Source organism: Channa argus, chromosome 22, assembly GCF_033026475.1.
Source record: "Channa argus isolate prfri chromosome 22, Channa argus male v1.0, whole genome shotgun sequence".
Lineage (NCBI taxonomy): Eukaryota > Metazoa > Chordata > Actinopteri > Anabantiformes > Channidae > Channa > Channa argus.
Window position 1 is genome coordinate 12,866,787 of NC_090218.1, and position 25,664 is coordinate 12,892,450.

The 25,664-nt window shown below is 39.1% G+C and overlaps 2 protein-coding genes across 4 annotated transcripts; both read left to right on the top strand.

Annotated features, from left to right (window-relative positions):
* Positions 1-412: 412 nt before the first annotated feature.
* On the top strand, positions 413-4,317 carry zmat2 (zinc finger, matrin-type 2). Its single transcript, XM_067492703.1, has 6 exons — positions 413-511; positions 1,187-1,286; positions 1,601-1,724; positions 3,131-3,204; positions 3,325-3,470; positions 3,798-4,317. The coding sequence occupies exons 1-6, from the start codon at positions 494-496 to the stop codon at positions 3,939-3,941; spliced, it is 606 nt and encodes a 201-aa protein (XP_067348804.1). The 5' UTR covers positions 413-493; the 3' UTR covers positions 3,942-4,317.
* A 6,346-nt stretch (positions 4,318-10,663) lies between these two features.
* lcp2a (lymphocyte cytosolic protein 2a) lies at positions 10,664-24,354 on the top strand. Of its 3 annotated transcripts, none has more exons than XM_067492641.1 (22): positions 10,664-10,875; positions 10,971-11,251; positions 12,918-12,980; positions 13,202-13,248; positions 14,147-14,212; positions 14,330-14,355; positions 14,866-14,909; positions 15,401-15,494; positions 16,906-16,991; positions 17,107-17,170; positions 17,758-17,826; positions 18,129-18,154; positions 18,462-18,481; positions 18,624-18,716; positions 18,905-18,923; positions 19,406-19,418; positions 19,528-19,612; positions 21,325-21,380; positions 21,786-21,874; positions 22,496-22,570; positions 23,166-23,315; positions 23,602-24,354. In XM_067492641.1, the coding sequence occupies exons 2-22, from the start codon at positions 11,174-11,176 to the stop codon at positions 23,749-23,751; spliced, it is 1,413 nt and encodes a 470-aa protein (XP_067348742.1). In that variant the 5' UTR covers positions 10,664-10,875; positions 10,971-11,173; the 3' UTR covers positions 23,752-24,354. The 3 variants fall into 3 exon arrangements, with proteins under 3 accessions (XP_067348742.1, XP_067348740.1, XP_067348741.1); XM_067492639.1 differs by having other exon boundaries at positions 10,669-10,875; positions 15,401-15,590; XM_067492640.1 differs by having other exon boundaries at positions 10,669-10,875; positions 14,869-14,909; positions 15,401-15,590.
* Positions 24,355-25,664: the final 1,310 nt, after the last annotated feature.

The window sequence follows — 25,664 nt, forward strand, 5'->3', positions numbered from 1 at the left end:
ACTTAACAAAAGAGTAGTAGAGTATTTCTACCCTGTCGTACTATTTTCACTAAAGAAAAACATATTCCAATACTACTACTGCTCCTATTCAAATTCCGAGTTTTTGCTGATGCTTTTATTACTGAATGATGAAAGACTTTTACTCCTAACAGTGTGTCTCTACACTGTGGTATTTCTTTTTTCACCCAGCAGTAAAAATAAACAAGATTCTTCAGAAAAGTAAACACATTTACTCAGGTTCAGTTCCCTACTTAAGTACAGGTTTGAGATATTTATACTGTAGCAGGATACAGTACAGATGTAGGACAAATATCACATGTGTACTGTTTTGCCTTTTCACCTTTTACTTATTTTAAAGTAACAAAAACGTGTGAACGACAGGTGGCGCCGTGTCGCTTCCACGATGGTTCGTGTCTAAGAAGAAGAAGAAGAAGCAGAACAAGAAGAAGGAGCAAAAGAAGAAGAAGCAGTTTCCTGTAACTAGGTAAACAAGATGGCGTCTGGTAGTGGGGTGAGTGCCTTGGTTGACTTCGTTATTTCTAATTTATACAAAGTATGAACAGCTTCTCGCTTAATTTTAGTTTCGGTTAATGGGTTTCCGTTCATTAAAGCTGTCAATAAGCGTAGACTTATTTAATTTAAACATGTTTGAAATAGTTTTAAGGGCTTGGATCCGGGTTTTTTATGCTAACAGCTAACGGTAGCTTTATTGCTAATGGAAAACAATGTAAGTTCAACGTTTACGGCATTAGTACACATGTTACTGCGTTTTTTGTTATTTTTCCATGAAGATAATTTTGGTGTGTGATGTGCTTCTGAAACAAAACATAGGAAGCTAAATGTTAGCAATAGCAACAACAATAACAAGACCTGCCGTCAAGTCCTTTCAGAATACATTTTGTTATCTACCAGAACATCGACTAGTTCTTAGAGAATCCCGAGAACGTAAAACATTTTTAAAGTGAGAAAAGGCCATATTTACAGACAACACAAACCAATTACATGGGTAAAACAAAACCTCAGATGGCAAAAATAGTGAAGAATCATAAAGAGATATAACTAAGTGTATATATAGATTATGGGGTTGTGTTTTGACTTATATGTTTTAAATTAGATGTAAGGATGTTTGTGGCTGTTTTCCACGTGAAACTGATGTTTCCTGTTTCTTCTGCTCTTCATCTTCCAGTCCAGTAAGAATGACTTCCGTCGGAAGTGGGACAAAGATGAGTATGAAACCCTCGCTCAGAAACGACTGGCTGAGGAGAGGGACAGAGAGAGGCGAGATGGTGAGAAGAGAAAATATGTTTGCTTCACCAAAAACACAGCATGAGAGAACGATATAGGTTCAGATGAGTTTGTTTATGCTCCTCACGCAATTTGGGGATTTCTAGTTCCAGCTGCAGACCAGATCCACATTAAGCCAACTATCAGATGCCAGCATCTTATCAACATCCTGAGCTGGGGATGTAGTTCATCACTTATAATCATTATGAGGCAGTATTATAGTGAATGAAACTGCAAAAATAAGGCAGATAAAACCCACATTTCGTCAGTCAATATGAATAACTTATTTCTCACTGTCCGTCAAATATCCCCCCAGGAAAAATTGCGCCACCAGTCAAGCGGGACCTCCTGCGTCACAGAGACTATAAGGTGGATCTGGAGTCTAAGCTGGGGAAAACCATCGTCATCACGAAGACCACTCCGCAGGCTGAGATGGGCGGGTACGAACAGATCCACTATGAAACCAACATAATCTGTCCTTTTCTCTCAAGATAATTTCTCCCAACAAAATGAAAACAAATTGCACATCTCTTCTCCAACCTAATGTAGTTTAGTCACCAAATGTTTACTTCTCTTGACAATGGCAGCATCACTGGCATCAGTGTTCACACACTTCTTTGTGTAGTCTTTGTATGTCTTGAGGATTTTAAAGGTTAGCCATGAGGGGGCAGACCTGAGGCTGACGATCTCTGAGTTCAGCTTTCTTTTTTTCTTATGAACTTCTGCTTTTCCTCACCTTAAACAGAATCTTGGCAACACTGGAAGAGGTTAATTAAGTCACTGAGAAAAGGGCATTGACAAATAAATGACAGCTTTGTTGATGTGGGTAGTTGTGGACAAGCTTGGTAATTTTTTCCTGCACACTTTCCACTAATGACTAAATGTATATGTAAATTTATTATCTGTGAACTTTAAAGCTGCTGCTGCTGAGATCATTTGATGCTGCGCTCTGGCAATACGTGGGAATAATGCTATGTATAACGTCAGATGACGTGCATCAACCGAAACTCCAAATAATGCATGAGGCTGACGTGTGGCCTGGGAGTATGTGTAATTAGGAGCAAATATATCTGAGGCTTTAGTGTTAATGATACAAATCTGGAACGACAGCAACTGCTAACAGCATATTTAGCAAAGATATCTTTGGAAATGAAAACAATCTATGAAATTGTCTTAGCTCCATGGCAACATTATACTTTTTTGTGACAGTTCAGATGTGTTTATATAAGTACAGACTTATATAAGACTTTGTTTGGTATTTACAGAGATTGGACTCGGTTTGTCTGCCAGCCTTGACCAAACTTTAGTTTACCATTTTGATATCTTTGCTTCTGAGAGACATACAGACATGTCTGGATTGTGTGGAAGCGCAACAAGAACATTTGTGAAAATCACAAAGTGAAGTTCTTGTGGTAAATGTTTTGTATGTGTCACAAATGTCTTCATATGACTGGTTGGTTATGTGGTAATTTTGTTTTAAAACAGCACTAACACGTCAGGAAGTGTAAAAATACGCTTAGTGTGAGTAAACCAAGAACTACTACACAGTTGCACTAAAATTAAGAATATTTCTTCAGTCAGAAACACAGGAGGACTAAACATCTCCTGTGTGGACTGACTGTCAGAATCTGCCCAAAGTAGGATTATTTTCACTATGTTTTTACTAAGCCTATATTATCTACCCTATAGGAAATTTAATGTCGGAAAACATTAAATAAAAATTAGTTTGTTAATTTTATGTGGGTCAAGATTATACCATCAGATGTTATTCATAATGTAGAGTTTTCCAAATGTTTGGCTTGTACATTTTTTAAAACGCTGATCAGCAATTATTCTTCTGTTGCAGTTATTATTGTAATGTCTGTGACTGTGTGGTTAAAGACTCTATCAACTTTTTGGATCACATCAACGGCAAGAAACGTGAGTTCACCTCCAAGACCGTGATCATGAATTAGTTCTGCGTTGGTACACAGTCTAACTGTGTGTGTGTGTGTGTGTGTGTGTGTGTGTGTGTGTGTGTGTGCCTGCATACATGTGCAGACCAGAGGAACTTGGGCATGTCGATGCGGGTTGAGCGTTCATCTCTGGATCAGGTAAAAAAACGTTTTGAGGTGAACAAAAAGAAGCTGGAGGAGAAGCAGAAAGAGTACGACTTTGAGGAGCGCATGAAGGAGCTTCGAGAGGAGGTGAGGAGGGAGACTACTGTTGGCAAAATTAGTAAATTACAGTTTTATTTAGAGCAAGTGAAAATGGTAATAATAGTAAAAAAAAATAAAAATCTTACATAATCCAACTCAACTCCATCACTTGGGGATTGGATGAATTTGAATTAATTGTTGCAATCGCCTCATCGCATATTCCTGAAAGGCAGCACAACATCTGTTCAGAGATATGAAGGCTCGGGCAAAATGAGTTGCATGGAAGACACACCTGTGTATACAAGGACTGAAAATTTCACTGCACGTCAGGACAACACAAAAAAAGAAAACGAGCACTCTGTGTGTTATTGTCAGGAGGAGAAGGCGAAGGCCTACAAGAAGGAGAAGCAGAAGGAGAGGAAGCGCCGGGCAGAGGGGGACGTGGACTTTGAGGAGGACGACGAGATGGCAGCGGTGATGGGTTTCTCAGGCTTCGGCTCTTCCAAGAAAAGTCACTGACGACAACCTCGCACCAGCACAGGAAGCTGGTTTTTGCTGAACCAGAACCAGACTCTAAACCCAGGACGAAGGAGTCCTGCTTCTGTAAGCTGTGGTCCCGTTCTTCGTCCTGGACCTTTATGTACCCTTTATGTACTTTTTGATAGTTTTATCCATCACTTTCACTTCTGATGGCTTGAGCGCATGGGGTCAAAGTGTTTTAGCTTGTTTCCTGTCGGCAGTGAAGCTGCTGAGTGGAAAGTGGTTAGACCTGAGAGAAACGAGACCAAACAACAAAACTGCAACTGAAGTTTAAGTTGATAAATCACCAAACTGACATGTTTAGTTTCATGCTGATAAAACAATTAAAAATCTTTCTTTACTAGAAACACTTTCAGCTGTTTCAGTTTGTCATCATTTCCCTTTCATACAAGAACCAAAACTGACATGAAGATAATACTGAATTTCTTAGGTGTCAAAAGTGAGTATTTCCACATGTCAGGGCTCGTCAGAACACAGGAAACATTGGACTATGATTTGAATTATGGTTGATCTTTACATTATGATCCCCTAAACTTCTGTTTGTGTCTGTGAATGCACCATGAATAACAGGTCAGTCTCTCATCTTTGTGATGCCTTCAGGCACCATTTCTGTGATTTGTTTTGACGCTGCAGTGTGTTGCCATCCCACAACAGATCAGTTTTTATTTTAGATGAATCAAACAAACTAAATTATAGGTTGTTGATCAAAACTGGAATAAAAAACAGACACATGGGCAGCAATGAGATTTAAGGTAATGGTGGAAAGCTGCTGTTGGAAGCTCAACAAGGTGAAATCCACTTCTTACGAAAGTTATCTTGTTATATGTAAATAAAACAAATGTAAAGCTTCATCATGGTCATTACCACATACATAGTGGTCTCCAAAATCCAGTGTATTCCATCAAATGTTATGGCTCCGTTAAATGTTTAAATTCATAGACAACAAACAACTCAAGATGATGGTAAAGTTTAACAAAACCAATTGTACATTATCTTCTAATCCAAAGACAATCTGCAGATGTGGTTGACATTTTTGACAAGGAAAGACATTTAATGTTCTAAAAGTCTTTAAACACATTGAAAACCTAAAAAAGCTAAAACTGAAGCTCAGGTGTCTGATTCCTGAATCTTTCCTACCTAAATGTGGTGACTTGTTATATGTGAATGCAGCCGCACTGTATCCATGAGGTTACAACAGCGCTTTAAGACTTGGCTGAGTCATTAGTACAGTTGTATTTATAAAACTCCCCTCTTGTCTTTGCGAATTGATCTCACCCACTTCCCTTCAAATTATGTTCTCAGATTATATGACACATGTATATTGTCAGTTCCAAACATAGAGACAGAAGTGTGAAGGAAAAGCTTTTATAATGCATAAAGATGTCAAACTGAACAGGATCACAGTTTAAATGTTGTAAGGCCTAAAATCTAATTGTGTGTTTCATGTTTGTGTTGTCCAAAACTATGATGTCGCCCTTAAAAAAAGACTTGGACATCCATGACCTGATAAAATAAAAGGTACTTGTAATAAAAACAAGAATATTTTACAGTTTCAATTTGTAATTTACTGGCTGACAGGAGGAAAGTGTATTTATTCATGTGGGATATTTGGGCATCTTGATGGTTGTAGTTGCTCTCAGTTGCGGGTAAAGATGTTTCTTTTTTTGGTGCAGCTGTGCGAGACCAAGTGTGATCAACAGGAAGAAGAAGAGGAAGTTAGTTTTCTTCTCTCGAAATGCTTTGCTGATTAGTGACCAGGCTAAGGCAACTCAATAACAGCAACTCTAATCTCCTAAATCTTCATTTTCTGTTAGTAAAGGACTGAGTATATGCACCTACAGATTTGGTGTCACACATGGTATTTGGACTGTGCATTTATTATTATGATTATTTAATGATTTTGTTTTCTGCCCAACCACAATGGATTTTATATGAAACAAGATGTGAATTAAGTGTAGGCTGCTGAGATTGAATAGTTTGGTTTAAAATGTTGGATGAACCCTGTCGGTGCAGTAGAGGTAGGAGAAAGTTCATGGTTTGAATGTTAAAGATGTGTGAATTCAATGGTAACGTTTTCTGTATTAAGCCAAAGTCTTTCCCCAACTGTAACCACGTGCTATATGAGTCTAAACACAACCATAAAAAAGTTTAATGATATTTTGATCAGACAAACTCATTTATATTTATTGTCAATCGTCAAATTCTGTAACCACAGCAGCAGCAGAGTGCAAACTTAGCTTAAAGTACCTTCACATTTTATATTCTATAAACAGAGTCGTGCCACAAACCTAAACTCCACACTTTAGTCCAAACAATAAAAATTTTCATTACATGTTCAATTCAATTCAACTTTATTTATATAGTGCCAATTCACAAAGGCACTTTACGAATAAAGTCAAGACTATAAAGACGTATAGGGAGAACCCAACTATTCCCCCTTGACGGAAGAAACCTCCAGCAGAACCAGGCTCAGGGTGAGCAGTCATCTGCCTTGACGGGTTGGGGTGAGTGGAAAGTGAAGAGAAAAAAGAAAAGAGCAACAAAACATCGGGCAGGTTGGTAGGACCAGTAGCTGCAAGCTGGAAAACACACAGCTTCAAAGCGGGGGACACCTGCAGAAAGGGACAGAGAGAGGGGGACAGAGAAGGACAAAGACAACTACGGGAGAAAGGAGCTCAGTGCATTGGGGGGTGGGTCCCCCAGCCGTCTAAGCCTATAGCAGCATAACTATAACTAACTATATGCTTGATCAAAGAGGAAGGTTTTAAGCTGAGACTTAAAAGTAGAGAGGGTGTCTGCTTCCCGAATCTGAACCAGGAGCTGGTTCCGCAGGAGAGGAGCTTGATAGCTAAAGGCTCTACCTCCCATTCTACCTTTGGAAATTCTGGGAATGTTCAATATTAAAAAATGTACATTGTTTCGAAAAGACAAAAATCCACCTGGTTATTGATCTAATATATTAAAAATGGTCAAACAGATTTATTTTTAGTCGTCCAATAAATACCCTGAATCCTTTTTGTTTAGTGTTTCATTATTAAAAGTAAAATCAAAAGATCTGTAAAGCCACGGAGTTGTGATGGATGACTGAAGAAAACCTCTGAGGCTTTCAAATATAAACAACATTATTTCAATTTATTATTTTTGAATTTACAATTTTTTAACAATTTATCTAATATTAATGTGATGCCTATAAATGCTGAATGAATCACTTACTGCCTGCCAACCTGAAAAATAAAGGGTACTGAGCCTTTTAAGAAGCTAAAAAATAAGTTTAAAAAATTAATTATTAAGAGGTAATTATTAATTATTACAAATTATTAACAGACTGAACATCCTGTGATCCTCAACATCCTGAATTTATCTAACTACATATTTTCCTGCACATAAGTTTAACGTATGGGTTCTTGTCCTGACGCAGTTAATGAGACTGTGACACTGAGTCAGAAACTGAACTGATAGTTTTTTTTTTATTTGCATTTTCACGCTGCAGCAGTGCTGCTACCATCCTCAGTGACCACTGCTTCTGCACGTGGGTATTTATTTTTACTTCTGCACTCCCAGCATGCACCTCTCCAACCAGACAGTGTATGTGAATCACCAGGATCAGGTCTGGTTTGTAATGTCTGATGTTTTCACACGCAGTTTCAGAATCACCCACCATGACTGACAGAGGAGGAAGGAGATTATAGTTTTTCCTTTGATCAGTTAAATTAACTGTGAAGCTGGAGCTGGAGCTGAAAGTCAGGCAGATTAAAAAAGAAATGAGGTTAGGAGAGTAATATTACTTCTATGTCCTCCATGAGACAGGATGAACATCACTGAGCTGATGGTTGAGGTTCTGGATGACGTTTAAACCCTGGAAGAAATATGAACACAGGCATGAAGACATGATATGAACCCTGAAGACATAATTTTGTCTGACGTCTATTCAGAAAAAATCTCTATAAACCAATTTGTTTGCAGAGCTGCTCTCAGTTTGCATCCATTTTGAAATAGCAAAAACAGTAAAAACTATGTTTTCAACATAATATTTACAAATCATTATCAGAAATTAAAAATCTCATTAGTTTATCACTGGTGATGCACCAATATTATTTTCATTATTTTACTATAATTCTTTTTACACTCTGACCATTTTGGTCTGACAATAAAAACATTTGATTGTGAATGTGCCTTAAATATCACGTTGATGGAAAAAAATCTTTGCTTTACTCGTTTTGACATTTCAAAATAAGGGGCTGCAGACGTTTTGCACCCAGCTGTAGGTTGGAGCAGAGGCACTGTTCTGTGGATGCTCAGGAGTCTTGGGCACCCACAGGAAATGATGTGGTGAGGATAAAAATTAACACTGCAGTCTACAGTTTCCTCTGTGTTTCCATCAACGCGTTTCATCCTCACGTGAAGCTTGAGCTCTTGTGCACTTCTAACAAACAGCAGTCCAACTGTTTCCTGACCTTAAAGTTAATTTAGTCTGCGTGTGTGTTTACGTGCACGGTGCATAGAGATGCAGGCTTGCTCAGAGAAAGGAGTCTGTCAGTGTCTGTCTGTCTCTGAAGGAACGTTATTCTGTCGATCAGGAGCTGACTGTGGTGTCAACTGCAACATCTAACCTTTACTCTACTGCAACAGTTCTTAGAAAAAGCTCAGTGGTTTGGAAGATTTTGCCTTATCTCAAAATATAGTCATTGTTTTATGAATTACTTAGAAGGTTTTCTGCAACAGTCTCAAAATACACACAGCAACACTATCACTAATATTTGGTGATGTGATTATTTTTGTCCTCAAGTGAAGGACAAGAAACAGGGTCACCACAGCCGATCATTTGTCTGCATGTTGATTTAGCACTGTTTTTACACTAGACGTGCTTCCTGATTTTCTCCCCAAGTTTTCCTCCTCAATTTCCACTCTGAGGCGATTATCTCATTACGATGTTAAATTAGTGGCTGAGAATATTCGGCAGCAAGTCGACATAACCAGAAAATACGGGCAGTGTGAGGATCTGAGCAACTGACTAGATGACTGGGTCGGGTTTGCAGCAGTCAGTACCTATCAAACATGGTCCAAGGAACAAAACTGGGGAACTGCTGCAACAGGGTCACGAGTGCCAAAGGTTCACTGATGCACATGGGGGGCAAGGGTCGCCCGTCTCGTCCCAACCTCACCTTGCAACTTCCAGAAAATAAAGAATCTTTTTCTGACGTCTTGGTCCCAGATACCAGAAGACAAGAGTCCAAGCTTTTGTGGCATCAGAGGGGGAACCACACGATGCAGAATGCTCAGTTACAGTCCCTTTTCACTGTATCTTGCAGACTCATTGCGCGCTTGTGGTTGTGACTCCACTGGGTTTCTGCATTTATCATGGGTGTGCCATTCTCCAAAAGACGGGTTAAATCTTTTACCTGGTGGTTTCTGTGTCTCCACTGGAAGGTACAGGTTACGTAAACAGTTTCAGGAAAGTTGTTCTCTGCACAGAAGGTCACAGAAGGTCACAGAAAGCATTAGCATCTTCATGGGACTGAGTGTAAGTAAATGTAATTAGCACACAGTATTACAGTGCTCCTGCAGGAACTGGAGCCAAAAGAACTGCACGTGCTCACTTAAGACTCCAATGATAATGTTTAAAAAAAAACAGATCACGTCAAGAACGGTGTCCAGTGTGTTTGTATGTAAGTTTCCTATCAAGGGACGACCCCAGACAGTTCATAAAGTGAGGTGAGGTGTGAAGTCACCCATTGGTTTGCACAGTTTACCTGGAGCAAGGAACTACCAAATAAGGAGTTTGGGCGGTTTTCTGCTTGGCTGCTTCAGAGCCTATCATAGTTCACTGAAAACACTGGCCTCACTTCCTGTCTACAGAACTAACAAGTGTTATGTTTCACAAGTGCTTCGAACTGCTCGCTAAATGTTAGGACACAAAGTTGTCATTTTATAACAGTTATGTCAACATACATAAAAATGCTTCGCCTTAAATGTGCTCAGGCTCAGAGAATGAGACAGCGTTTGTGGATCCTGTCCCATCCTTACTCCTGAAGGACTCAGCTTTTCTGGGAGGCTCTTTTTGTATTCAATCAAGACACTGATCTGGCAACACGTCAATATCATGACCTTTTAACCTCATTAACTGTGAGATGTTACACCGGGTGTTTTTTTTTTTTTTTTTTTTTAGCGTTACTCAACTTTTCCTGTTTTTTGTTGCTCGTCTCAACTTTGTAAAAACATGTTTCTGGCTTTAAAATGAACAAATCATTTTCAAAAAGAAATCAAATTTCTCGGTTTCAACATTTGCTATGTTGACTTTGTGTAATTTAGCATCAAAACCAGGTATTAAATTACCTTCAAATCACTGCATTTTTTAATTTTACATTTTACAAAGCATATCAACATTTTTGGCATCAGGGTTTATGTGCACATATAGACTTTAGAGTTACTGCAGTCGACAGCAGTCAAAACTTTGTTAAACTGATCTGGGGTCGGTGTTAAACGTTGCTTCACGTGTCAGCCTGAGTTCTAAAACTGATCCAGATTCAGTTTCTTACTTGTGTTTTTTTTAGAACACCTTGTCAGTCAGTTGCAGTGAGTGGGTGCAGCAGCAGCAGCAGCAGCAGCGGCAGTCTGTTCCGCTCTGTGGTCAGGCTGGGAGGGGGAAGGAGGACGATGATGCTGCCTTTATCAACCCCCCCCAATGCACAGTCACTTCCTCTGAGAGAGAGAGAGAGAGACAGAGACAGAGAGAGAGAGGGAAGAAGTAAGAGAGAGGGGAGAAAACAGAGGCAAAGAGATAGAGAGACATAAGTGTGGAAGAGAGAGAACGAAAGAAGGAAGCCATTTTGGTTCCATGGTGACATGTCTGCCTGCACTTTTTTGTTCTTTCTGGTTTCTTCACTTGGGAAACATTTCGGAGAGCTAGAAAGTGGTGAGAGGGTTTGAGGAAGTAAAGGTTTCTGAAGACAGTTGGCAGTTGTGTTTTCTGTTGGAGTTTAAGAGAAGTTTGTTTTTGACATTTCTCAGTAAGGAGTCGGTGAGTACAGAGGCCTCCCTGTCAGTCGAGGGCTGGACGGTCGACCGGGAAAAGGAACTCTCCAAAAGACCGCGTGAGGCTGTGAGGGTGAGGAATTAATCAATCTCCAGGTGATCGTCAGATGGTGGTTTCCTCTTGTTAGAGAAAGAGAAAGCTTTAACAGGACGGAAGTTGGGAGTGAGGAGGACGCAGGATGAGCTTGGACCGAGTGCCGCCGCGGTCGGAAGTGATGGGGTGGAGCCCACAGCAGCTGGCAGAATACCTGAAGAGGGTGAGACCTTCATACACACAGTTGTCTCTCTGTCCGAGACCATTTAACTGTCACAGTCCATCGCAGTTACACCTAATAATTAATTTATGTCCAAGAAGTCAACATAGTATTGATGTACCGAGAAGTCTGAAGCTGGGGAAGACGCATGCTTACTAGGGGTGGTTAAGTCTTGGAACAAGGTCCCTTCTGGGGTCTGATTGGTAGTGGACACCTGAGGGGGGACCAGAGTCAGGGAGTGTTAAGAAGTTTTCTTAGTCTTAGTATCAAGGATGGATTCCTGAAAAAAACTGTTCACTGGCTCCTTGGACCAGAACCTGTTTGTGACGTGTCTGCAAAGAGACACAAAATGACAATGAAGAGCAGCCACAAAGAGGGTCCATGCTGGACATTGGTCAGTTTCAGAGACACTTTAACATTTCATCCAGACTGCAGCTCAGCTGTGGCTGCTCGGTGGGTCGGATAAGACAGAAACGCTCGGTGCAGTCAGACACAGCTCTGTTTTTGGGGAACTTTTAGCCTTAATGAGCTACTTTCAGTGTTTGCTGTGCGTGAACACGGAGCTGAAGAGTCCAAAATCACAGTGTAACAAGTTTCACACTTTAGTCTCGAGACATCCTCTTTCTGATCCCTCTGACCAAACAAATGTCAACTGGAGCTGCTGTTTCTCACCTTTACTCAGAATCTCACGACTCATCCACAAATCCCCTAATCAATGTGTTTGTAAAGCAAAGTGCTGCAGTCGCTGAGATATTACAGAATAACCTTAGTACACTGGGTGTTGTTGCACTGTCAGCGGTCAGGACAGAGGAGGACACAAACCCTCCCGTGTGCCACCTAAGTGAATTTATTTGCATTATTGTCATTACTGCAACTGTAAAACTAATGTTACTGTGCTCAGTGTACACAGTGTGTTAGTTACTACGTGTCGGCGTTTCACGAGACACAAACTGAATGTAACTGGGGATATGGTGAAGTGATTGAGCCGTTTCATTTATATTCTTTTGGAATTCACAACTTGATTCAGCCAAATTACACTTATAAATAACTAAATAAGTAGAAAGGAAAATGTTTTCACTTCTCCTCTTTTCTACACTTTCAGTTTGTGAAACCCAGTTTTTCTGTGAAACTACACTAATACAGTCAGGAGGTGAATTCACTTAGTTTATAGAGAAGCATAAAAACAAATAACAGTAACATTGTTGACAAAGAGAAAAGCAAATACATACAAGACTGTATCATGCACATAAAATAGACGCTCATCTAAATTTGTTAAACTCAGTTCATAAAACAAGAAAATGTTGTGCAATGTGAGTTTTAGTTGTTCTGGAAAATTTCTGTTCAACAGTTAACTGAAATGTCAAAGGATCAAACCCACATTCATGGAAATAAACATCAACTTTTTGTAACTGTACGGTGAATTAAACCAGGGCAAGAAAACCACAAAGCTGATCAGACCTTAACTAAACCTTTTTCCAAGAATGATTTGACCTGAGATGAAATGTAATTACAACATACAGGAGGTGTGATGACAGCCATGAACTTCATAACAGAGCACATTGTGTTGTTTGATCATTTTGGAGTGAAGATGACGAGGTAGGGATGGAAAAAAGCAGAGATGGAGAAGAGAAACCTGACGCCACGTTCTCCTCTTTGAATGTGTTCACAGATAAATCTGACTGGCTGTGATAAGACGGTGACGAAGAACTCCATCAGCGGCTCCAGATTTGTGGTGAGCTCACAAACAAAAACTTCCTGGGAATCCTCCCATTATCTGTCTAAGAGAAATATGAAAAGGCAAAGGTAGGTGGTAGACAGGAATTTTGTGAAGACAAGGGGGCATGAAGAAAGTGAGGGGGTAGAAAAGGACAGAATGAGCGAGGGAACCAAAGTGTTGAGGTCTATGGTCTGACGTTTGTACGTACGATGTTCACACTCCTTTTCGTTTTGCAGAATCTGAGTGACAACGACCTCCAGAAATTCCCTAAGACCTACGCCCCGTGAGTTCCCTCTGATTACCTGTAAACTGTTTTGTCTTTGATTCCACATCTGAACACGCTGACATTTGTCGTTCAAAGTCTGGGCTTCAAATCTGACATTAAGTGGCAGAGAGCAGAATTATATTCAGCACTGTTCATCAAGGGGCTGACATTATTTATTTTAATTTATAAAACATTTAATCTATTTTTTATACTAATGGTGCAAAATCTGTCAAGACTTATAGAGATACAGCAGCTTATGCTAATTAATAAATGATGAGTAACCTGTAATAAAGCAAACACTGCATAAAGGTGGACGATAAAATATTAATCAGGTATAATATTGATATTTATGTATATTTTAAATAGTAAAGGGCCCAGGATAGACCCCTGTGGGACCCCATTACAGATCCTTTTGAGAAGTCAGCAAAGTCAGCAACACAGTCTTCTCAGGAGCTACTGAAATGGCAGTTATGATTGTATTTGGCCAGAGTGAGAACTGGTGGTCGCAAGTTCTATGAGTCTATAGACCATGAGTCTCAGTATTTTTATAATATAGAGGGCTGACAAGGTCGGACCAAAACGTTGTTATTAATACATTTTTGGCTTTTAGTGTGCAGGTGGTTTCATTGTACTAAATTCAAAAAGTGCTGCACCAACATGATATTTTATGATATACTTGTGTTTCTTCTATTTCTAAATCTCCTCTGTCATCTTTTGTCCATTTCTTTAGTTGCTTTGTGTGTCTTTGAGTCCTTCATACTACTTTCCCTCTCTCTGTACTTGCTTTAAATCGATTCCAACTTACCCCGTGAAGTTAATGTGGGACCTAGACGGACCTCCTGATGAAAAATTTGAAAAGAAAAATTGGATTTATGTCAGAAAACAGATGAACTCTGATATATCTGTGTCTCATTAGGATGATCTCCAAGATCAGCAATGAAATCAGCAAGAAAGAGGAGAAGAGAGGCCTGTTTGGCAAAAAGTATGTTCATGTTGCAAACAAAGTGTTTCATCAAAACAGTAAATGATTCATGCTGATTAAATCCCTAAAGTTTTGTTAAATGTTCTTTCTGTCTTTGTTGTTTTTTCTCCATCACAGATCAACGCCCAAATACCACGAACCAAGTAGGAACTATGTCATATTCTCTTATATCACTACTCCAGTATTAATTTATACATTGATCACATGTGCTTTATGTTCGTTCTTTGTCCTGTCATTTTGATTTAAACTGCTCATGTTTACTATTTTTATTTCTTTTTTTTATTAATGCCACATTTATTTGCTTATTTTGTTTCAAATGTAATCTTTTCTCACTATTTGCTGATGCTACACTGAATTTCCCCTCTGACAATGAATAAGGACTTTCACTAATGTCTATAATTATTTGAACAGTGACACAGTTTTTATAGTTGTGACTGTGGAGGAATTGCAACTAATTTCTATAAAATTGTGGGGGCTCAAAAGTATTCAGACAAGCTATGATATAATAATAAACCAAATGGTCAGTTTTAACAGTCACTGTGTATTTAAGATATTCCCTCTATGTTGTGCTGTCAGATGAACCTATCTGGGAGTAGAAAAGTCTTAAATAGAGGAAATATAGATGTTAGTATATCAAGCTGTGTTCTTCCCAGCAGACACTCATGCTGATGCTCATGGTTGGGGAGAGGACGAGTTTGTAAGTTTTGTTTTATATGTCTCCGTCTCTTTTCATTTTCATCTGAAATTCTCTCAAACTCTGTTTTTGGATGTGGTGTTTTAGAGTTTTTACTCTAAACAGCGGTTTTATTAACAGCAGACACAAACTAATCTGCAACACTTAATGTTTAATGCTGAAACATCTGAACATCTTTGAAAGGTTCCTGGATTTTAAGTTTAAGAAATAATCTATGAAAGGTGATAAATAAAAGTTAGAAGTGTGTTAGGACACTAGTGAAACACAAGAGAAGCAAACAGCGTCTATCAGTGATTTCTCGAAAGATAAAGCTTTCAGATAAATGAGTGGAAATGAGAGTATGAAACAGAACAACAAAGTTAGTAGACTGTTAGTAAATGTCCTGAGTTACTTTAAAAATAAATGAAAACCAGGTTTCAAATCAATGCCGGCTGCTTTGTTAGTTTAGTTTTTACAGACCTTTAGTCCTTTAAGTCTCTGTTTGTCTCCCTCAGGAGGACGATTTTGATGATGACTACGAGAGTCCATTTAGTGGTGATGAGGATGGCAGCGGGGGAGACTACGAGTCCCCGAATGAGGACGTGGACGGTAATGATTACGAGCCGCCTCCCACTGAACCTCCAGACGACCTGCCCCCCAAGCTGTGCAGGGGGCAGGGTCCCATAGGGGACGACGATTACATAGGTAAGAAATTTAGCTAGAGAGGAAACAATGGGAGAAAGAGCGATAACTTCAGTCATTTAGACTCTAAAAAGCACAAACCTAATTAGACAAAGTCTACAGACGGAAAAAGCTGATCCAGGTTGGTTGGCAGTAGAATGCATGAAAAGAGAGAAGTTATCCTTAACAACTTGTTTCTGATTTTCTAGTATCATATAGTAATTGGAAGTGTTTGGTTAAAGGCTTCAAACGTTTCTTGAAGCTCCATCCAGCACTGTCTCCTACATGGAGTAGTTGCATCGTTTGCTACTGTTGGATTTCAGAATTGAAACTTAGTTCTAAAATAAAGTCCTGGCTACTGGTAACACAAACTGGACCTGCGTCCTGATTATCGATTCCAAACACAGGCTGCATATCTGCAAGTTATTTTGCTGTTGAATTGCTACATGTAGATTGCACCACATTTCTTTAAGTTGAAGGGAGCCAGATCAGCAGCTAAGACTGGACTAGTTTTTGTTTGTCATATTTGTTTGTTTAAAGAGATAATGATATAATGTGAATTACATATACATTATACAGTAGATGGCAGTAATAAAAAATTGTGCAAAACAATGAGAAACGGAACGACACATAACTTACAGATATTTAGATACAGATATCAATATGAACTCCTCCTTCTGTTTGCAGGATATGCACCAGAGAACTTCTTCATTTTTGTAATTCTGCATTTGTCTGGTTATCTGCTCACTCATTTTAAGTGGTACATAGTGTCGTCATATATGAAGAGGAGCTTAAAGTAAAGTGCCGCTGTAGTCTGTCGCCCCTGGGTTAAGTAGCAAGAGGCTGCAGGAAATAAGTGTTTGCTTTGGTTTGAATAAGAAATGCAAACTGTGAATAATTGAGAAGTCATTTAAAGGGAAATTCTGGTTGAATTTGCCATATGTTAAGTGGGGCCTTCACTCACCGCCTCCGTTGTAGAGATTCGGGGAAATGAAATCAGCAGGCTGCTGGAGCCTCCTACAGCTTTTCAAGTAAACAGTTTTTTCACATGCTCGTCCTGGACCTCTTTTTAATTTCTCTGCAGTTTAAACCATTGGAGCTTTGGTTCAGTAAAATGTAAAACTAAATGTGAGCGTTCACTTCTGCTTTTGTGCTTCTAGTTGTTCAGTAACATTTATTCCAATCTGCATTTTTGTGTCATTTTAGTTGAGTGATAAAAAAAATAATCAGCCAGTCAGATCTGACACATTTCTACACTGAGCAACACATAACACAGCCTGTGTGTGTGTGTTTGTGTGTGTGTGTGTGTGTGTGTGTGTGTGCATGTGTGGGTGTGTAGATAACCATGTACAGTCCAGAAGCAACCCACCTGCCTTGAGTCCCCGTCCCCCCACCTCCACCCTGTCTGCTCCCTCTCCTCGGCACGTAAGTTGGTTCTGAACTTGTTGTCAGTCACTGACTTTAAACACGACATCAGTTTGTGCTCGATGCCAACGGTGTGTGTGTGTGTGTGTGTGTGTGTGTGTGTGTGTGTGTGTAGTCACGAGAGCCGTCAACTGGAAGAGACCCCTCCCCACACTGTGGTGGACGACCAACAGGAAAACGTGAGTAACTGAATCCATAAAACCTACAACTGACAGCTGTTATGAGCCTCATTCAAGCAGAAAATCATTTCCAAACTTCACGGAAGCAGCAGAACTTACCGAGAATCTTCATCCAGTTTTCTTCAGTATCTTTTTTCTTTTACATTTTATGGACGAAGCTGTTAATAGGCAGATAATGCAAAAGAAAATGTTTAATTACTTTCGGCAGAATTAGCTGTTAACAGCTGTACAGATGTGCAGAAAGTAATTAACCATTTTCATTTCATTATCATCGTGACGCACTTTAACATTTTGGTTTGTTCCGTCTTGCATTATACAGTATATGACCAAACAGAGAAGCCAAGTTTCCTTCAGTACTGAAGGATCCACAGATGGTTGTTTGTAATGGAATCACTACAGTGAAAGTACAATCATGTAAAGGAAGGAAAGTGTGATGCAAAGGTTGTAGAGTAGCTGACGCTGTTCTCAGGCCGTTAAAAATGCATTGTACACCTTTGACATGTGGCTAATTTATTGATTATTGATTCTGGTTTCTTCTTAGGTTTTCTGTCACATTCCAACTGTTTTCATTGTTTGTGTTTGTTCAGTTCTTCCGGAGCCGCCACAGATCTTCCGCAGCAACAAACCGGGCAGACCCAACCCGTCCCCCATCCGAGGTAACTAAAGTCACTGTGGTTCATGAACATGTTTCCCTACATTTAGTGTCACACATCAGTTCACAGGGTAAGAAAATAATGAATTCATTTCTACAAAAAATTAAGATGCAGATCAGTTATTGTATATTTAAAATCTCTTTTCAAAATGTTTCTTTGGAATTTATCTCGGAATTGAAGTTTTTTATTCATTATTTTTGCACGAACTAAAGGATCAGCCTCTTAAATATCATATCACCTGCCTCTGTAAAAAGAAAAAGGTTTTATTTGTTCATTTTATTTACTTAGTTTTCTCTCTTTCCCAGGACCTCAGCGCAGCACATTGGAACGTGTAAGTTTGTCTTTAAAAATATTAAAGAGGCCATATTTTACTTTTGTGAACTATTTAACGTATAAACCTCAGTAATATTACACCGAGTCAAGAGCCCAAATATCGGGGTGAACAGGTGTTTACATGAGCAGATGAGCTGTTATAGGATTTAGAAAAAGCACTTTTTAAAATACAACGTTATAAATTTAGAAGTGAAAATGTTTGTTTACCTGACGGGTTGTAACCCGGTTACTTAAGCCAACACACTGCAGGACGGAGCCCAGCACATACTGATAACTGTTTTCATTTGATTTCTGATTTTTTACAGCCAGTCACACAAGGTCGGAAGTGAGTATTGATTTTGTCATGATTAGTTATTAATTAATTAATAACTAATAATTTGGTCAGAAGTGCTGTGGGTCTGTCACTGGTTATGTGCATTAACACTAACGAAACAGAGAAACAGACTAAGAAACCTTTGTGTATTCAGGTCTCAGCCAGATGCCCCTGATCCTCCCAACTGGTCCAAACCTCCAGCTCTTCCTCCTAACTCCATCTCCTCAGCCAGGCCTTCTGCCAACAGGTCAGCACACGGAACCTTTTATCAGACCATATACAACCTTTCATCCAACCAGATCCTTTCCCCAGCAAATTCATATTATTCATATTATTCTGTTCATTTTAATTTATCATAAAACAGCTGTATGACAGCCGACCTATCTAGGTCATTTGATAATAACCAGGTTTTTGTATTTTGGTTTGGTTTTGCAGGTTTGATGATAAGAGAGAGGTAAATTCCATTTTATGTTCTTTTATAATTGTATATATGTATTAATACACAGCATTAGCATTAACGTTCTTATATCTATTTCAGAAGTTGAGTTTTTGATGTGAACACTTAACACTGGGTTATTTTGCAGAAATTGTTGGTGGCTCTAATGTTTTGGCTCCCTCATTCATTTTAAATAGAGTTGTTAAAACATTATAATAATAATAATAATTCATTTTATTTAGAAAACACTTTACATTTGTTAACAAATCTCAAAGTGCCACACAAGCAGATTAAAACCAAGAATAAAACATAATAAGCATGTAAAGCATAGAAACTTATAAAACAAAACATAACACATGAAATTAGATTTTATTAAACTGCATTTCTGTAGGTTATCATTTTCATCTATGTGTTTTTAGGTTGCTGTTCTGACACCTTTGTTATGATGTGAATTTGTGAAACTTGATCTCTGATCATTTTCTCTTCTTCTCTCTCTCCAGCAGGGACATGGTGGTGAGCTTTACATGTTTTATTTCTCTCATTGGATTTTTCCTCTTTTAAAATACATTTTTTACACATTTAAAATACATTTTTTTACATACATTCTGGTTCTATCTTGCAGCTAAACACAACACCTTTCCCCTACACAATAAAGGGCTTCCACCACGCCCAGGAATCCCTGGGCCCGCTTCACGCCAGGGAGACAGGTAATTAACTATAGTAGAAGAAATAATCATTTAAATGCATGAATCTAAATGGTAGTGGAGTACTACAGAGTTCAGGTACAGGACCATTTAAGTTTATGATCAAATATAATTGTCCATTTCTTTTATTTTTAATAAACCCCGATCCTTTGTTTGATTACTAGTAAAATGGAAGTTGTCTTGAGATGATGAATGAATAAGATGAAGGCCCAGTTTTCCTCAATGTCTCAATAGGAAACTATAAATTTGCTACTTAGTTTTCCCTGATTTGTTCAATTTCTCAAAAGCTTCTTACTACTCAAATCTTCTGTTTGCTTCTTGAGTGTGAGGGATTACGATACAGTTCAATTCAACTTTATTTATATAGTTCCAATTCACAACAAAGTCATTTTAAGGCACTTTACAGAATAAAGTCAAGACTATAAAGATGTATAGACAGAACCCAACAATTCCCCCCTGGAGCAAAAGTACAGAGGAAAAACTCCTTTTAACAGAAGAAACCTCCAGCAGAACCAGGCTCAGGGTGGACGGCCATCTGCCTTGACCGGTTGGGGTGAGTGGAAAGTGAAGAGAGAAAAGAAAAGAGCAAAAAAAGCAACAACAAAACATTGGCAGGTTGGTAGGACCAGTAGCTTCACGCTGGAAGACACACAGCTTCAAAGCAGGGGACACCTGCAGAAAGGGACAGAGAGAGGGAGACAGAGAAGGACAAAGACAAATATGGGAGAAAACACACAGAGTTAATGTCATACAGTGGTGACAATTGTGGTGTGAGAGGAGAGGAGAGATGGTCAAGAGGAGGAAAGGAGCTCAGTGCATTGGGGGGTGGGTCCCCCAGCAGTCAAAGCCTATAGCAGCATAACTATAACTAACTATATGCTTTATCAAAGAGGAAGGTTTTAAGCCTAGACTTAAAAGTAGAGAGGGTGTCTGCTTCCCGAAGTAACAAATGCGTGGACCAGTTTTTTGGCATCACTTTGAGACAGGATGCTCCTAATTTTAGCAATGTTCCGTAGGTGGAACAAGGCTGTTCTAGAGATTTGTTTTATATGTGAGTTAAAGGACAGATCCTGGTCAAAAATAACTTCAAGGTTCCTTGCAGTAGAACTGGAGGCCAGACTTATGCCATCTAGAGTAATAATATGGTTGGACAGCAGATTTCTGAGATTTTTGGGCCCAAATAATATGACTTCAGTTTTGTCTGAGTTTAGAAGTAAAAAATTGCTGGACATCCAGGCCTTTATGTCTTGTAGGCTTGAAGCTTGATTAACAGATTTATGTGTTTTCTAATAATGTTGCCTAAAGGAGACATATATAAAGTAAAAAGTATTGGTCCTAACACAGAGCCTTGTGGAACTCCATAGCTAACCTTTGTGTGCATGGAGGATTCATCATTAACATGAACAAACTGAAAGATTTAAACCAACCTAGATCAGTTCCTTTAATCCCAATTTCATGTTCCTGTCTCTGTAATAAAATGTTATGATCAATGTTATCGAATGCAGCACTAACAGAACAAGTATAGAGATGAGTCCATTATCTGAGGCCATGAGAAGATCGTTGGTGACTTTTGAAATATTACAATAATTTGGGTGAATGGACAGTGACTTTAATTTATTGCAGGTAGTGGCCTGCACATACTGTCAGTCGTTTCACAAACATTTCTATAGAATATTTCTGACATTTTTTATTAACAATCAGTTTATTCTCTGCAGTTTGCCACCCAACGTCCCCCCTCCTGCTGCCTCTCTGCCTCACAAACTGCAGTCTGGTAAGAACAAGGTTTATTCAGTTTATCAGTGTTGTTCAGTCCAGTATTCAGATTTACATGCACAGACTTTAGTTAAAGTTAAAAAGTTGTACTGTAAAAGGATTTTTATTTGGATACATTCACTTATTCTCACTCGTTCATCATTATTTGTGCAAACAAATTATCTTAAGAGACAAAATCCATGTACCTGCAGCTGTCAGGTAAATGCAGTGCAGTAAGTATTTGAAAGCATGAAGTAGCTGAAAATGTAAAAGTCTGTTTTTACTGTTAATAAACGAAATAAACAAATGTAGTTGTAGTTAATAGTTTATTTGCTTGTCAAGCGAAAAACTGCATTATTTTCCTCTGAAATGGTGTGTGTGTGTGTGTGTGTGCATGTGTGTGTGTGTGTGTGTGTGTGAGCAGTGCTGGCTGAACACAGAGCCAGCTTTAGTGGCTCAGACAGCAGACAGTCCTTCCGACCTCCACCACCCACAACTGCACCGTACACACAGGTAACAACACACATTCACAAAGAATCCACAGTTTGAACACAGAAAACACCTGTTTGTTTGTCTTTATATGGATCTTTATTTAAAAAAAAATCTGTCCACATCTACTACAAACAACATACAGTGACTAGTGTAGCAGCACATGTTCCTCATGTGAGTCTGAAGTGTTAGTCAGCAGCTCACAGCTTCACTGTTCATACACAAGATGGCAGCAAAGGCTACAAACAGGAAAAGACCCCGTCTACCTGCTGGTGGACTGTAAATAACCAGTGGGCTGGTGTTTGATTTGTTGTTTTTTGTCCTTTCGGCTTATCCCTGAGTTCAGGCTCTGCACAGCGGATCATTGTCCGCATGTTGATTTGGCTGTTTTTACGCAGGATGTTCTTCCTGACACGACCCTCCCCAATTAGAAATCATCAAAAAGTACAGCGAGGTCCATAAATGTGTGGACATTGATGCAGCACAATGGATTCAAAATGAAACCAGATGTTTTCAAAGTGTTGATCAGCTGTAATTTAAGGTTTTTAATGACTTTAGAGGTTTACCGTCCATGCTTTGCTCTGAAAACCTTTTGCATTTGATTACACTGAAATTTAAGGTTGCTTTTTGTGTGCATGTGTTAAGGAGCTGGATCCTGTCTGGTATGTGGGAAAAGTGACTAGAGGTCAAGCAGAGGGGGGTCTGAAACGAGTCAATAAGGTAAAACACACTCAAATCTTCCTCTAAATTAATGATGCTGATTAAATACAACTACTGAACACTGTAAAAGTGCAGCACAGGGCAGTGAAACTGATGAAAGGCCTGATAATACTACACAGTGTGTATATGAAAATGGTATTAGTCCCAATTCATATTATTATTTTTGCTGTTTGACACGTTTTGTAGATGAAATGTATGAAGGCAGTTTGTGTTTGGACTATTTCACACAGATCCATCAAACCTTGAAGCTACTTACTGGTACAAATCTGTTTATTTCATTTAGTTTTAAGGCGTCTGCTTCACTACATGTTACAGAATATGACTGAAATGCTAAAATCAAAAGGTCTGAGGTCTGTTTTCCTGCACTGATTTAAATCCATTCAAAATGCTGAATTGGCTGAAAAGACCCAGATGGAGATCAGACTAGTGCCACAGGTTCAGGACACCCTGCAAAAAAACCAGGGCAACAGGGCACCGGACTTCATGTCCTCTGGGACTGACTGGGATTATTCATGACTGGACACGAGCAGTTTTTCATTATTTTTTATTGTGGCTTCAGTCCAACCGTCACATCTGGTCCTGTCTCTGTCTTCAGGATGGGGCGTACCTGGTGAGGGACAGCACCCGACAGCAGGCCAATCAGCCCTTCACGCTGATGGTCTTCTACCAGGACAAAGTCTACAACATCCAGATCAGACAGCAGAACCAGCAGTTCATGCTGGGAACCGGACTCAAAGCGCAGGAGGTAAACTACTGAGAGCTGAACCCTGTGTGTATCACATGTTTCAGGGTTGATGACTGTGGTCTAAAGAAGGGCACTGTGGGACTGGGACATCACACAGATGAATCAAAAACATTTAACAGCAAACAAATGATTTATTTTACACAAGAAAAAGATGCTTTTCTGTAAAAAACGTTCAGTAAAAGTTCTGTACAAAAAAGGTGAATGTGTGTGGTGGTGCGGAAATTGCATCTTCAATTTTTTTAGTCATCAGTGAAACATTATCATAACCCAGTGTGTCTGTGTTCAGTGTTTTCCGTCAGTTCGTGACATCATCAGCCATTACTCCCAGTCTCCTTTGCTCCTCATCGACGCCAAAAACCGCAGCTCCAACCAGCAGAACCAGTGTGTCCTCTCCGATCCGGCGGGATACTACATGAGTGGACAGAGCTGGTCCTGACTGGATCAGGCCCAACTAAACGAGGAGAGGATGAATGTCTGTCTTTTCCCGCAAACAAGTTTTTTTCTATAATAATGAATGAAAAACGTCAGATTTTTGCACATGTTGCTTAATCAGCCTTTTCTTCTTTATATTTTGCATTTGAAAGTGATAGTTTGCAGTTTTTTCCTCAGGAATAGAATCAGGAATTGAGTTTGATGGTTTTGTGACAATAAATCTTTCAAACTTTCTCCAGATAAAGCTGTGTTTGTGCAGCATTTAGTCAAAACACATCCTCACTCAAACTATGCACATTTTTGTCAAAATCCATCCTGTTTCTCACTTCAGCTGAGCTAAATAAAGCCAACGTCTCATGATTGTGCTTTTATCTCCATAGCTTTATTTTTGCTTGACTTCGCACCTTTAGTTTGGGACTCTTTGAAATTCACTGTAAATGTGTCTGATTCAGTCGTGTGTCCTCACTGAAACATCACAAAAACACAAGTTTAAGTGAACACTGAGCTTCTTTTATTTATATGTTCTGCAACATGTTTCATTCATTTCGAATGTTAAAGTCCTGTCATTATGAAGCCGTGTTTGCATCCCAATAAAACATACAACTTCTTTCTCCTTGCATTTTTGCCACACAACACACAGCAACTTCACAGTAACGGACTCGATTTATCGTAGTGGGACACAGCTGGACTTTAGAGGACAGTTTGTCCCCCATTTTCTTTATGCACTGAAGGAACCGAGTGACTGTAAACCCATGAATACATGCAGCTCATCATCTACGTTTGAGTTATTTAGGAAGTGCAGCTAAAAGATTGGAACTGATCATTGAGAGAAGATGCTGCTTCCTGACTATTTATTCTTTGTCTGAAGCTGTTTATCTGCCAGAATGGGAGAAAGATATTAACAGACAGTTGATGATGTCGTAAAAAGAACAAGGGGCCGTGTGCATAAGAGACCTTCAGGCTACGATGAGGAAAGTGGTCGCATGGTCTGGAAATACTTCAGAAAGCCTTTATGACTTAACACATTCTGCTGCTGCATCCAGAAACTCCACCTGAAGCCCTGTTACCTACATTAGCTGTGTGTGGAAACGCCGCCGAGTGTTCTGGGCACTGATCTCCTGTCAGAATCAGAGCACAGGGATCACAGATCACAGACTGAAGGCTTGTATTCAACAAGAATGGACAAATATTGCACTTGGAAAATTGTATCATTACAAGTAAAAGTGATGGACACAGTGATGAACACGTGTTGCAGCATCAAACTTTTACTACCTTTAAGAAAATCTATTTAACTTTATCAGTTAACTTTTTTGTATTTTTTTCAGGTTATAAATCAATTTTAGCACAGATTTTAGTTTTTATTGCATTTTAGAAAAGTTAGCATTTTGCTGCAAATGGTGTTTGCAATTTCCCAGTTGTATTTATGATTTGATTTTCATATCTCACATCTGATTTATCTTGATATAAAAAAAAAAGTGAAGCTTTGTTTAAAGCATTAGCATCACAGTTTCTGTAATTACATTAATGTAGGGTTATTATATCAGCAGCTGATCATCTTCTCCTTCCCTTTAATATCAGCGAGGCTAAATAATAAAAACGCTTCTTGAAATAATGAAGAACTAGAGACTGAGTTTCAGTTTTAGGCAAAACCAACGCGTTTGTGTCACTCTGGAAAGTTTTGCTGAGCTCCTACATTTCTGATCAGCACATTAATCAGAATTGAAACTAATCATTAGTTGTCTAAACTGTGCAGAATTAGCTGCTGTGAAGATTCTCTGGAAAGTTCTGCAGCTATGTGTTTTCTGATTTCTAAATGCATTTAGCGACATTATCTGCTTGGACATTAGAGACATTGACATCTTTGCTTAAGTAGGCTCATATCTGCCTGAGGTGATGAATTCAACCTGCTCGTATTCA